Source organism: Notamacropus eugenii, chromosome 1, assembly GCF_028372415.1.
Source record: "Notamacropus eugenii isolate mMacEug1 chromosome 1, mMacEug1.pri_v2, whole genome shotgun sequence".
NCBI classification, from domain to species: domain Eukaryota; kingdom Metazoa; phylum Chordata; class Mammalia; order Diprotodontia; family Macropodidae; genus Notamacropus; species Notamacropus eugenii.
Window position 1 is genome coordinate 307,798,777 of NC_092872.1, and position 15,473 is coordinate 307,814,249.

A 15,473-nucleotide genomic window follows, 5' to 3' on the forward strand; every position below is an offset into this window, starting at 1 on the left:
TTATCCATTTTGCATTTCATAATGCATTCTATCTCTCCTTTAGTAAAGAATTCTTCCCTTCTCCATAGATCTGATAAATACACTATTCCTTGCTTCTCCAGTTTATTCATGGTATCAATCTTTATACCTAAATCATGTACCCATTTGGACTTTATTCTTGTGTACGGTGTCAGGTATGAGTCTATGCCTAATTTCCGCCACACTGTTATCCAGTTTTCCCAGCAATTTTTGTCAAACAATGAGTTCTTATCCCAGAAGCTGGGGTCCTTGGGTTTATCAAACAGAAGGTTGCTATATTCCTTGCCTACTGCATCTTGAGTGCCAAGTCTATTCCACTTGTCTACCTCTCTGTTTCTTAGCCAGTACCAAGTGGTTTTGATAATTGCTGCTTTATAGTACAGTTTGAGGTCTGGTAGCGCTAGGCCACCTTCCCAAGCATTTCTTTTCATTAGTCCCTTTGATATTCTGGACCTTTTGTTTTTCCAAATGAATTTTGATATTATTTTATCCAGCTCTAGAAAGTAATTGTCTGATAGTTTAATTGGTATGGCACTAAATAAGTATATTAATTTGGGTAGAATTGTCATTTTTATTATATTAGCACGGCCTACCCATGAGCAACTAATGTTTTTCCACTTACTTAAATCTGACTTTATTTGTGCAAAAAGTGTCTTGTAACTGTGTTCATATAATCCCTGGGTTTGTTTTGGCAGGTAGACTCCTAAGTATTTTATACTGTCTACCCTAACTTTAAATGGGATTTCTCTTTCTATCTCTTGCTGTTGGACTTTGTTGCTAATATATAGGAATGCAGAAGATTTGTGTGGGTTTATTTTGTACCCTGCAACTTTGCCAAAGTTGTTTATTAATTCTAGTAATTTTTTACTTGAATCTCTGGGATTCTCTAGGTAAATCATCATATCATCTGCAAAGAGTGATAACTTAGTTTCTTCTTTGGCTATTTTAATTCCTTGGATATCTTTATCTTGTCTAATTGCTACAGCTAACATTTCTAGTACCATATTAAATAATAGTGGTGATAGTGGACAACCTTGTTTCACCCCTGATCTTATTGGGAATGCATCTAGCTTATCCCCATTGCATATAATGCTTGCTGAAGGTTTCACAACATACTTTTAAAAAATGTTCCTCTCTCAACTTTTACATTTACATGTATTATTTCACTATAATGTAAAATATTTTAGCATTGTTAGCAAATTGTCATTTTCTTATTTAAAGATGTGATTCAGAGTCATTATGAAATCTGCATTGTTTGCCTGTCTGTATCAAATATACACTTTGGTGGGTAATTGAAAAAAAATAAAAAAATCCAGACCTGTGTCATTGATGTTTTATATTTATAACTCACTAAGATCAGTCCTACCAGTAATAATTAGAGAAAATAGGGAAGCATTGGGCTTTAGGATTGCTGTCTCTCTGGGTAATCTCAGAATGGTTGGGGGTTCAGAGCAGCTTCCAATCCTGTTCTGAATCTCTCTAGTCAGTTCTCAGGTTTCTGGTCAGCATTACTTTTGGAATAGCTTTACTCTGGTTTTTATCCAGATCTCCACCATGATCGCTAGAGTTTGTCAAGTTCTGTTCAGCTTGTCTGTTATGTTATACAACTTGACTGGAGCCCAAGCAGCTCTATGGCCATGGTGCCAGGTACCATAAGCATCAGGCTGAGGATCACCTGCTCCAAATAGGGCTTCCAGTCTTAAAATGCTCTCTGCTTCTGGCCACATGGAGAGAATAGAATGGAATAGTCGACTGAAAGTTTCTTCAAAGGCAAAGAGAAAAGGTACCTTGAGGATGCTGGGAAATATATAATTGTAGAGGTGTGCTGGAGCCAGCTCTTACCAACTTGTTGGTAAATTTCTAGTGTGAGTATCTATATCTGGGAAATCAGCAAACACTACAAATCAGGGTTTAATCTGTTGTTTTGATCATCTCAACTTAAGTAATAGAAAAATGTTAACAATACAGATTAAAACTTAAAAGTGTGTCATGGGTACTTTTTTTTCCCCTGAGAGAGTCAGTTGTTAAACATTTACCAGCATACTCCTGGCTATGCCTCCATAGATTTCCTGCCTTTCCTGTGGCCTTCCTGATTTATTTTCCCCAGTCAGTTTCTGGGAGGCATTAGAAACACCTGTAATAATCATATGTCTTCTAAGAGTAAACATGTGACCTGAAAGAGCCAGGTTTTCAAAAGGTTACCAACTGCTTTTTTCCCACAGGTTGTTTAAATTTACACTGAAGGTTGATATTCCTCATGTTTACAATGTGTTTGACATATTTCTAAAGGGTTTCCCTCCCCTTAACTGGGGCCCTTAAGTGTTAATGATAAACTGGTTCTAGAAATACATTGCTATTAACTTTGAATTACTCAGAAGGTAAGCTTTCTACATATATTTTCTCTTTTGAACCTCATAAGCTTATGAAATACATACTCTAGGTATTGTTCTTTTCAAGTCTCAGGTGGGGAAATTGGTATAGAGAATTAAGTGACTTGCCTTTGGTTTCCACAGCTAGTAAATGTCAGAGATGGAGTTTAAACGTGTGTCTTCCTGAGTGAGTCAAACACTATACATTTGTCTTGTCGCTTACAGTTTAACTAAATTAAATCTCCTTTATATCTACCTTTGTTTGTTTGTTTAGTGAGGATGTGACAAATTCCAACATCAAATCAGTGCTCCTTTTAAAAAATTTTATTGGTCTTTATTACATCATTCCTATTTCCTTCAGTATCATTTCTCCTAAGATGTTTTTAGTTTAAAACTGAAAAAATATCTGTATGATTTGATGGTTCCCATATGTACTTGAATTCTAAAAGCAGCAAAGGCAGAGGCAGCATAGTGCAGTGGGAACTGGGTAGCTTTGGAGTCAAAAGGCCTCGGTTGAAATAATGTCTCAGATATTTATTTACAGAACTTTGAGTTGCAGGGGTGTGCTTGCAATGTTTAACAGCTCTCTGAAAAACAAATGTTCACTCAATTTCCTTTTAAGTATGATCTGAATCATTAACATTTTATTTTTCATTTTCTTAAGTTTAAACATTTAGCACAACAAATCAAACTTTGGTTTGTAGCATCTGAGTTCTGAGATACAAATGCTCATGCTAAAGACTAAAGAATTGGCTTTCATAAATTTTTTTTTACCATCCTGAGCTTGTTAGAGCTGGTTCCAGGATGCTGCTGCCCCTTTTCTATAAAATAAAGGAGTTGGACAGGATGGTGTCTAAGATAATTTCTAGCACCAAATCCTGTGATTCCGTGATATCTGAAAACTATTTAGTCCAAGTATTGGAAACAATTGTAATCCTCCTTTCTTATCAAATATATCTCTTTCTACCAAATCCACCCAATTCCTTGCATTTTACATAATAACTAACATTCTAAAAGCATTTTACTTGTATTAGCTTATTTTATCCTTACATTAACCTTCTAAGGTACGTTATCATTTCTTCTAATTTACAGATCAGAACCCTGAGATTCAGAAAGGTTAAGAGACCTAACGTCCCACAGCTAGTTTCTAAAGCTAGTTTCAAACTCATTTCTTCGTGATTTCAAATCCATTATTTCTTACCATTACAGTATGCTGAATATGGATATTCATCAACTTGAATATTATAAACTGTATATATTGTTTTTTCAGAAAATTAAACAATCCTTTGGGCAATAAAAATTTTTTAAATTAATAATTATTAGAAATATTTCTACAAGTGTACTTTATTTACCGCTTTCTCAAATTAATGAGCATAATATAACCTCTTCTTTCTTGCCCAAAGTTAAAGTGGTATAATTATAGAATCACAGAATTTTAGAATTTGAAGGAACCTCAGTAGACATCTAGTCTAACCCTTATCCAAAAGAAGTCCAGAAGACCTAATCTACAGTCCTGATTTTACCACTTAATAGTGATGTGACCTTGGGCAAGTCATTTGATCTTTCTGAACTTCATTTTCTCAATTACACTACCTCTCTGGACTGTTGTGAGGCTCAGCTAGCCAGTAGTGAAGGCTATAAAAATCATCAGGTTTTTCTTGACTATGCTCTAACACAGTGCAGAAGTAATGCCCTCAGTAGTTTTTAAGAGTCTTATATTAAATAGTCTTAGATGGCTGTGCTTTTTGAGTTCTTAGGTTGGCTTTGTTGTTTTTGTGTTTGTTTGGCAACTTTAACAAGATCTGGAGCAGTCCTATAGGGATGCTTGGAATGGTCCCCTAGCCATTTTGGAAAAGATTAAGAAAAAAAATCATAAAAGAGCATCTAGAAGTGGCTTGCACAAGTACCACAAACTTTTTGTCATGAGGTCCTTGTGAGTATATCAAATAATAATAGCAATGCGTTGCTAGGACAAGTCCATTGTTTACACATAGGGGCCCTGGCTAAGGGACTGAAAGCCTTCAGAAATCCTTCGTGGATTGTAAAAAACGGTGATGCTATAGAAAAGTAGGAAAATTAACAAAGAAAGGCTCTCAATGAATTGCTTAAATAATTGCTTAAAAATTTTAATCATTATATTGATGATGAAAAACATCAAAATAGAATATGTCCTGGCTTTTCTTGTTATCTCCTTATCCTATGAGTACAAAAGATGTGATCTTTATTTCCACAAACAGTATTTTTTTCTAATAATTCTAGATTGTGAGGGGCTTGTTAGCCACAGAAAACCTTTTAACCAAGATAATGTTGCTTTCAGATTTTTTCTATCAATTTCTGTGAAACTCAGAAATTTGGAGGCATTAGGTCAGTCTTTACACCTTCATAATGAAAATTCAAGACAGTTCATAAAGCGAAAAAGTAGAGAAACTGACATGAAAATGCGTACTTCCTGTATTTCAGGTCTACTTTTCCAACATTTTCAATCTTGAAAAACAGATGTATTTCAATCATAACCGCAAATGATATTTTAGAACTACTCTATAAAAACAGCAATATAGGAGTTTTCCCAGGTTTCAGAAAATTTTGTCTATCAAATCATTGTATCAGCTAACCACATTTGTTTCAAAGTAGTTCATGCCATTGAACTTATACCGTATTTTACATGGATTCTGTTAAATACAGCAATGCAGATTAACCCTTTTGATCTTGAATTCAGAAAGAGCTCTCTATGGTCAACTCTCAGTTTTAAACAAAAGGATATGTTAACTGCAAGATCTATTGTAATTCAAACTCGGCAGTTTATAGCAACTGGTTGTTTTGTAGTGAACTCATTTCAAAAAGAGAAGTAAAGCTGTCAGAGCCTCATTTACCATGAGTAAATAGAGGGAACTATTATTTCTATATAAGGAAGCAGCCCCCATTATTTTTCATTTTTAGAATGACATTTCTCAAAGGACAGGCGGAGCACAAGTAATTAGGATAGTCCTTTGGGGATTTTAGCTAATTAGAGTACCTTTGTGACTAATGCTAACTGCCTGGCTCAATCTTACACTCCTCCATCTGTCTTCCTCTTTCCCTTGCCCATTTAATCTCTCTAGTCACACTTTTGTGACCTCACAAAGTTTTCAGCTGCTATCGTCTACCAGTTTTCCATAGACCCTTTCTGGTTGGCAAACTCTTTGGAGAGGTCAATTTATTCCTTTCCCTACTTTCTAATAGCAGAAACAATTATTGTGGAGAAATAGCAAGTCATCAAAGATAGCTTGATCAGCTCTGCAGCATGGCTTTTAGATACATAATACTGCTGAGGTTGAGATCCAGATTTTAAATGTACCACTTCCAGTTGCTTTCAGCCATTTACAGTTTGCTCTTAGTTTTGATATCTTTCTCAATAAGAATTCTCTTTTAATGATTTGTGTGCTAGTATAGTTCCCTTGGTTGGGGATTAAGAAACAAAAACTTCCTTAGCATACTGCTTTAAAAATGCAGACATGTAATTTTAAAGCATGAATGTTTCCTTGTTGTCTTAGTAGTTTAAAGAAGTTCCTATTTGTGTTTTGCAATTTGCAAGGGAAAATGAATTCTGTTCTATCATCAGGAAAACGAACATGTAAGCCCTGCAGAGAAAAGTTTCTTGATCTTGTGAGAAACTATATAAGTAGGTTTTTCTGTACTATTCTTAATTTCTTATGAAGAGGATGAAGCACAAATAAAATGAAAACCTTTCTCTAGTTTGTTTCTTTATGTAGTTTTAAGTAACAGGATAAAATGTTGGAGTGAGCATCCTTGTCCAGGTCCACTATTAATGATACACTGGCCAGTTTTGGTGTGGTGAATACCTGTAGTCCCTGCTACTGAGGCTGGTAGATTGCTTAAATTTGGGAGTCCCAAGCTGTAATAGGTCTCAAGATGATTAAATATCCACACTAAGTTTGGTAGCAAAACAGTAAGCTCCTGGTATGGAGGGGGTACTGGACTGTCTAAGGAAGAGCAAATTGGCCCAGGTCAGAATTGGAGTAGGTCAAAGTTTCCATGCTAATCAGCAAGCTGTGGAATTGAATCATGAATATAGTGGGCTGCCCTTCCAGCCTGGGCAAGAGAGGGAAATTTAATATAAAAAAGAAAGAAATAAAGAAAAGAAACCATTCCTCTAACCCTCATCCTCCCCAAAACCTAATAGTACACTTTTTTCTTAAAGTGACTGGTGGCTTTTTTATAATAGTAGCATTTGATATCAAGGAATATTAATTAGTATATTAATGAATAATTCCAATTCTGATGGTGCTAAACATAAAGATGTACTATTTAAATGTTCACTTTAAATACCAGCGACAGTAAAACAGAAATACCCACTGAATTTAAGAAGTGTTCTTGTTAGTAGTTTGGATTTTTAACATTCTCTTTAAAAAAAAAAATCTCTGAAAACAAAATAAAGCTTTTTTTAAAAAAAAAATTATCTTCCCTGTTTAAGCATTTCTTACCAAATGTTGTGTTACCAGATGTGGTCCCAGGCCTTGTGTTAAGTGTCATTAACACAGAGACAAAAATAAAAATGGTCCCTACCCTTAGAGAGTCCCATTCCTCAGAATTCACATTCTATAATATTATGTACCCATTACCACCCAACAGCTTTCAGAAAATGTTCTTTAGAATTTTTATTGCCTCTGAACACATCTATTGATGAAACCTAACTTTTTTCTTTGTTTTGGCTTATATATTCACTGATATAGGGAGCTCCCCTTGAGAAAACTATTCCCTCTACCAATCAATGCAGTTTACCACTTGGTCTGTAATTCAGGGTGTTGTCCAGGGTGTGTGTGTTTGTCCTTCATTTTCGAAGAAGACCATACCATCAGGGAAATGATGACATGACTTGCACTTGACTTTGTTTTGAGTGAGGGAGGGCTGTGCAGGTCACCAGCCTCACTTCTCCTCCAGAGTCATCTGAATCCAGTGACCAGATGTTCATCAGGATGACTAGAGGTGACCCAGGATGAGGCAGCTGGGGTTAAGTGACTTGCCCAAGGTCACACAGCTAGTGAGTGTCAAGTGTCCAGGGTATTGAGAGATTAAATGACTTGCCTGTGGTCACATAGTCCCATATGTGTCAGAGGTGGGATATGAACCTGGGTCTACAACACTAACTCTCTATTCATTATATCACGTTGCTGTTCTAACTTTTAGAAACATTCTTACCAAATTCTGCAGGTACAAAGTTATTACTATTCATAATAATATTTATAATGTGATTTATAATTATCATACACATAACTTTTCCCATTTATCATTGAAAATGGCCAATTAGACATATCATTGGTTCATTTCTACTTAGCTGTTGGCTTTGGCTTACGTTCTATTTTGCTTCAAAATATCAGTGTCTGAAGAAGTGTTTTAATTCCTGCCTCCTGAATGGTAAATACTGACTTCGCGTATGCATCAGAACTGATCACATGGGACAGGGTGAGGAGTAGATTATTTGACACTAAATTAAAGATGAGATTAGTTTTGGAGGGAAGGGAACATGTAAATAGAGAAAATAAGAAGTTGGGAAGAGGAGCAAAGAGACCCGGTAGAAGTTTGGTCTGAAACACATTCTTTGTCACTTTCGTTTCCCAAGCTCTCCAGGCTCTGCCTCTATTGTTTCCAAGGTATTGTAACAGCTACTGAGCAAGAACGGAATTCAACGAGATACAATGTTTTAAAGAAAATCCTTGAAGTGGGAACAAAACCAAAATAGCGAAAGATATTATCAGCTGATGTCAACATCACTTCCCCTGGACAACCTACTTGAATCTTTCTAATTGCTGGGGTTTCCTTCTCATGATAAGTCAGTTCAGAATCCACATTCTAGTTTTTTTGGGAGTTCTGCCAGCGATTCCAGAGAACATGAATACAGTCATAGGGCAAAAACTGGATTATTATTATTATAAAAAAAAGGCGTAGCCACTTTCCCCCATAAACTAAGGAAACACCTTAAGAGAAAAAAAAATGTTTCTTCAAGACAGGAGGCTTTTCTCTTGCTTATTTGGTAGTGTATATTTTTACTAGACGTTCTGAACTGTGACATTTCTAATGTGTCTCCCCCCTTTCCCCTTTTCCTTTCAGCTTGCTTCTTTAACTGAGGGGGAAATGGTATAATCTCCATAGCTTTAAAGCATGGCATCTGGGCCTATGCCCCCTACCAAAGATGAACAGCTTTCTTCTGGCATCGATGATCTCCACTTTTCACTACAAGGTAAGTTAAATGGGTATTTGATGGGTCTACTCGGGTTTTATTTAGCCAGTGGGCCCTAGGAAACCTTATTCTTTTCTATTTAGGAGTTTTGTAGGATTATAATTTGCCCTTCTGATAAAACTTTTTTTTTAAATGTGCCTCAGGCCTGTTGTTTATCTAACAGTTGACTAGAAAAATGGGGAATGGATAAAAGAAATTAAAAAATAAGTAAATTGCATATAATTGATTTTTTTTGACTGAAAGAAGAAAAGTTTGTTACTATAATTTCCTTGTCTTTTTTGTTACTTTTTCTTACCTTTTTGATATCAAGTTTTATATCCTCATGTGTTTATAAAATAAATTTGAGTCAGGAATTTAATAACAACACAGACTTATTCCATATCTATAACTTGGGTACTTTTAAGCCACTTGGGACTTATACAAAATAGATTTATAGAGATCTGGTTTGTTTTTTACTGCATCTTGGCAATGTTTGCAACGTTTTTGTGGTTTTGAGAGCTCAAAAGGTGCCATCCCTCTGCCTTTGTTTTGCTTCCTTGCTAGAGACTTGTTTGATCCAGTAGCTTATTGACATGAGGGTCAGACAGAAAAAGTTAGGCTGTCTGGGTAAAGCAGATCTTAGGATGGGGAAACAAAATGGTATCTAGTTTGAAATAAATGGATTTTGTAGCATTTTTTTTTAGTGTTCTCACCCTCTGGTTTAACAGTTCTTAACCTGGGGTCCATGAATTTATTTTAAAAAATTGATAATTCTATTTCAATATAAATTGTTTACATTCTAATCCTGTGGATTTTATTTTATCCATTTGAAGACATTATTCTAAGAAGAGGCAGTCAGGTGGCACAGTGGATAGAGCTCCAGAACAGGAGTCAGGAAGACTTGAGTTCAAATTTGGCCTCACATACTTACTAGCTGTGTGATTGTAGGCAAGTCACTTAACCCTGTTTGCCTTATTGTCCTCATCTGTAAAAATGAATTGGAGAAGGGAATGGCAAATGAGTCCAGTATTTTTGCCAAGAAAACCTCAAATGGGGTCACAAAGACTTGAACACAACTGAAACTAAACAATGTACTATTCTAAGCTTTACTAGATTTCCAAAGGGGTTTATGACACCAAAAAGGTTAAGAAGCTCTGTTCTATTTTTTTTTTGTGTGTGTATGTATGTGTGTGAAGGTGAAGTTTGCACACATTGGTTTATCTTTAAAAGTTGATGATCAATATCCACAGTACCCAAAAAGCTGATAGAAATGCACAATAACTTAAAAAATATGAATTCCAAATTATTGGTGGTGAGAATAATGAAAATGAGTATCTTTCTAACATTTGTAAACTCTTATTAGATAATCTTTTGATTAACCCAGATCTTCACCTTAAGGTAGAAAGGCCAATTGACTCTTAGCAGCTCTAGCTATTTTGATATAAAACTATGGTGCCCTACACAGAAGATTTTTAAATTACGATTTGCACAGACCAATACAATATATATGCAGCTGAACTGTATGGTTATGGGATTGGTTACAGATGAATTTTTTAAAAGAATTATTTTTCATTAAATCAATGCATACAGGATTATATTTAGAAACAGAATTCAGCTGTTCAGATAGCAGAACTGAATGAACATAGTGATTATGCATCTCTTTGATCATCTCTAATTATATCTGCGTCTTGACTTTCAATGTGGGACAGTAACTCATGGAACAGCATATATTAAACTAAGTGAATATTTATATTTTATTTCCTCATCCCAAGCATTTCCCAAGATGTTTTAGGAATACTTTCTACAATTCTTGACAGTACGATTGAAGGTCTTGGAGAATGGGGCCAGATCTCTTTTTCAGGTGTCATTTTGGTAACTAACCCTGCACTAGGAGAATAAAACTTTTTCAAATAATAATGTCCTTACATTCAAGAGATTTCAGATCTCTTCTAGCATTTGAATAATTACTTATTAAGCTGAAGAAAATTATTTTTACATTTGCTACTGCTTACTTTTCTATTAAAACTTGAAAAAATACAATTTCATACAGATCAAGAAGATGCGTATAGTAAACATGGCCAAATTATATCAGTGGATGGGAAGGTTAGCATTAGTTCACAGAACAAGATTTATAGATTTCAGCTTATACCTAGTGAGCATTTGGTTAGAGCTTTACTCTTTATGTGTCCACATGCATAAGTATAATTAAGTCTGTATTTGGTGGTAAGAAATCATAAAAAAGAGCAGATAATTTTATTTTTGCCAAAGTCACAAATTTATTTATTTCCCCTCTCTCCCAAAACACAGGTTTTTTTTTTTTAAATTAGGGCTTTATTTTTTTAATCAATAGAAATTCATTTTCTTTCCACCATCTTATTGAGGAGAAAAGAACAAATTCATTATACAAAATTAATAAACATAGTCAAGTAAAACTTATTCTCTCATTGGTTGTGAATAAACAAAAGCACAATCCTCATTCTATACCCTAAATCCATCATCTCTCTCAGATGGTGGATAGTGTTCTTCATCATAACCTTCTTTCATCATGAATGGTCATTCTGTTGATCACATCTTACAGTTGTCAAAGTTGTTTGTGTTTACAGGACTGTTGTTATTGTATAAATTATTCTCTCGTTCTGCTCATTTCATTCTTCATCGATTTACAGAAGTCCTCAAAGTTGTTTTTCTGGTTATGCTTTCTGCACTGTGCATTTCAGTATATGCAAGTCTTTCTGTGATTCTTTGAAATCATCTATTTCTTCATTTCTCATAGCCTAATAGTGTTCTGCCACATTCATATACCACAATTTGTTCAGTCATTGTTTAGTTGACAGGTGTCCCTTTAGTTTCCAGTTTTTTGCCACCCCAAAAAGAACTGCAATTTTTATACATGTAGGACCTTTTCCTCTTTGTTTCGTCTCTTTTGGGTATAGGCTTAACAGTAACATAACTGGGCCAAAGGACATGTACTGATTAGTAAGTTTTTGTGTATAATTCCAAATTGCTTTCTATAATGGTTGTTTTCATTCATTGGTCCACCAACAATGAATCACATTTTGTGGTTCTTTTTTTCTGAACTTGTAAGTGTTGTTGTCCCCCAGACATGTACCCTCAGTCATCTTCTGATGGCAAATAGGCAGAGACAGCTGGGTTGCAAATTGAATAGATCTCTGGACTTGGAGTCAGGATGAGTTCAAATCTGATTCTAGACATTTACTAGCTATGTGGCCCTGGGCAAGTCAACCTCTATGTATCTCAGTTTCCTCAGCTATAAAATGGAAATTCTAATAGCATCCACTTCCCAGGATTGCTGCAAGGATCAAATGAAAGAATATTTGTAAAGCTCTTAGCATGGTGCCTAGTTCATAGGAAGTTCTTAATTACTATCTGTTTCCCTTCCTCTTTTGTTCTTCCTTGGTTATTTCATCTACTTTTGTGGCTTTAAAGATCACTCCTATGCAAAGGATCTTCAAGTCCACAACAGTAATTCTGAGATCCAGGCCTACAAAACCAACTATTTTCTGGACATCTCTACTTATCTGTCCTTCTGTCATATAAAACTACATATTTCTGAAGCTGAGCAGTTTTCCCCTAAATCTTTCCCCCAAATCTGCTCTTCCCCCTCCCCGTTTCTGTTAGTAAATACTATCATTCTGAAAAAAGTCTTGTCACCTTTGAGTCTTTTTTCTCAGCCCAAGCCTTACTTGATTATTGTTGGGTTTTGATGGCTCTGTTTTGGCCAAAAATCCTGAGGGTTTCTCCCTTCTAGACTGATTTTTTTTTGACCTGGTAACAGAAGCCTTTTTTTTTGCCTCATTTTCTATCTAACTTTAATCACTGAATGGGTTTTGCCTCATATAAACTGAGACCTGGGAAAGACCTTAGCTTAAAAATGCCAAGGTTTCCCACTGCATCTGGGGCCATTTCCAATCATCTATATCATGCCACTGGATCCAGATGATTCCAGAGGCTGGTGACTTTGCACAGTCCTGGTTTACTTTAAATCCAGTTCACTGGCAAGTCAAGACATCACCTTCTTGATGTCATTTGTCTCCTTCAAGAATGAAGGCAAACAACATTGTCAAGTTATTCATTAATATTAATTTATGGAGCACCTACTGTGTCCAGCATATTCTATACTAGGTGCTGGTAGAGTTGAAAAGCTGAAGATAAAAGTTTAGATAGTTCTTGTCATCTTGGAAATTTTAAGTACAGAATAATATAAAGCAAGTGCAGAAGAGAGGTACAAAGTACTAGGTAAAGTCTGAGGAGGAAGAGCCATTACTGACTAGGGCTTAAGACAGGTTTTCTTAATCTGGAGTCCATGAACTTAAAAAAAAAAACTTTGATAACCATAACACTTTTTAGTTTCTTTTTTAGACCTATGTATTTTGTTTTATATATTTAAAATCAGTATTCTAAGAAGGGATCTGTAGGCTTCATTAAAATGTCAGAGGTGCCTAATGAATACCAAAAATGTTAAGAATCTCTGATTAAAAAGGCTACTTGGAGGGGGTGACATCTGAGTTGTAATTTAAAGGAGAGATGTCAAACACGCAGACTGTAGGCTCCCTTCAATACTCCCAAGGGTGAGCTAAACTAGATTAAAATATAATTTGGAAGTATTTAACAAAAGAAATAAACATACAATAAAACATGGCTTACATTTCATTTTAAATTTAAGTCAATATGAGGCCTGCAGGAATCCTTATGTATGGATTAATGGCCCCTATTTTTATTTGAGTTTGACTTCTTTGAAAAATTATCATTAATGGGGACTAATCATGTTAATACATAGCATATTGTGCACAACGTTTATTCCAGATAATTATGGATTAGCTAACAGCATATTCCTTTGAGTGCAGAATGAAAACTTAACCATAAAATGAATTATTTCCCCCAGAATTACAGAATTTTTGATTTGCAAAGAACCTTTGAGGCCATGTGTCACAATCCATACCCAAAGTGTTCCCAGCAAGTATTCCTATAACATATCCAACAAATGGTCAATAATTCTTTGCTGAAAGACCCCAGTGAGGGAGAAATCAACATTTTCTGAGGAATCCATACCATTTTTGGGTGATTCTAATTGTTAGAGAGTTTTTTTGATATCCAAGGTAAATTTATCTCTTTACAACTTCCACCCATTGTTCCTAGGTTTGCCTCCTGCTGGTAAACAGAACAAATCTAATCTCTTTTCTATAGAATAGCTCTTCTAGCACCTGAAGACAGCCATCTTGGAGTTTTACCACCAGGCTAAACCTCTAATTCTTTCAATGTATCCTCATATGACACAGGAGTAATGCCCTTCACCATTGTCAGAAGGTCCCATCAGACGAGCACAAGGTGAATACTGAAGACATACTGATGAGATTTGAGTATCAGGGTTGATTCAGTCGTGAAAGATAATGGGGATTATCTTGTCAGTGACAAGTTTCACGTGGCAAGAAGGCGTGATAGAAAAGTGTTAAGATAGTCCACAAGCAGTGCATCTGGTGAGAAATGTGACTGACACATAGTGGTGCTTAATAAATGCTTATTGACTGACTGACTGGTCTGACCAAAAAATATTTACAGAATGCTTTATTCCTAAAAGCAATACTTCTCTTAATGTAAGTAAGATCATATTAGCTTTCAGAGCTGCCTAACTCATACAGAGCTTGAAGTCCACTAAGATCCCTAGGTATTTTTCAGACATATCATATCTAAATATCTCTTCCATTTTCTACTAGGGAATTGATTTTTTGAACCTACATGTAAGACTTCACATTTTTTCCAGTTGAATTTGATTTTTTTAGATTCATTCCAGTATTCTACTCTGGGATGTTAAGATTTTTCTGATCCTGACTTGCCAAAGTGTTAACTTTTGTTCTCAACTTTGGTCATCTGCAAATTGAATCTTGCTCTCTATGCCTTTATCCCAGTAATTAACATTTAATATTGTATTGAATAGCATAGGACCAAGTACAGATCCCTTAGGTACTCCACTGAAGATATCCTGGCAAGTTGTCATTGAACCTTTAACAACTACTCCCTGATTGGAACCATTCAATCAGGTTCACATCCATCTAACTTTATTATCATTTAAACCACATATAGTCATATAAGAATAGTATGATATACTTTGCCAAATGTTTTGCTAAAATCTATAGCAATCTTCTCACCCACCAGTTTAGTAATCCTGTGAAAAAGGCATGACCTGTCTTTGATGAAGTCAAACTGACTGTTTGTAATTACCACTTCCTTTGCTAGGTGAACCATTAATGAACACTTTTAGAATTTTCCCAGGAATTGAAGTCAAGTTCTTAGGCTTATAAAGACTCTGCTCTCTGTCTCTCTCTGTCTCTTTCTGTCTGTCTGTCTCTCTCAGTCTCTCTTCAAACAGAGACAACATTTTTCCTTCTCAGATCTTGTGGTACCCTCCTGTTTTCTGTGACCTTTCAAATATCTCACAGTCTTGGCAATAACAATTACTAAATCTTTTCCTGTTCAAGGAGGTAGTGTATCTTTGTAGTATTAATTAAAAGCAAATAGGTTATCTCTTACTACTTCCTTCTTTATTATGTCTACTCCATGGCCTTTGCATGGCACATGTGAAGGAATGGATCTATAGGGCTCTCACAGGAAGTATGCTCCAGAGCTCCCTTAGAAACTTCTGGGTGCTACAAAGTCAGACATGTCTATCATTTGGGCATCACTGTTCAGTCATCTGTGCTCAGAGAAGGGATCCCAAAATGGAAAAGTGTGAAGGAGTCCCAAGGCCCAGGCTCAGTTCACTTAGCCTTGTTCTAACTGCTACATGGGAAACAGTCACCATGTTGTCACAGTGGACAAAAAGGTTGTTTCTCCTTCTGTCTTTGTGGGAGTGTTTT

The 15,473-nt window shown here is 35.6% G+C and overlaps 1 protein-coding gene across 5 annotated transcripts in view; it reads left to right on the forward strand.

Annotated features, from left to right (window-relative positions):
• SYNE2 (spectrin repeat containing nuclear envelope protein 2) overlaps positions 1-15,473 on the forward strand; it is a 416,605-nt gene that overhangs the window by 49,327 nt on the left and 351,805 nt on the right. For all 5 annotated transcript variants that reach the window (XM_072629431.1, XM_072629430.1, XM_072629434.1 and 2 more), the window contains exon 2: positions 8,493-8,622. In XM_072629431.1, coding sequence (XP_072485532.1) covers positions 8,544-8,622 — 79 coding nt within the window. In that variant the 5' untranslated portion in view covers positions 8,493-8,543. The remainder of the gene's footprint in view (positions 1-8,492; positions 8,623-15,473) is intronic.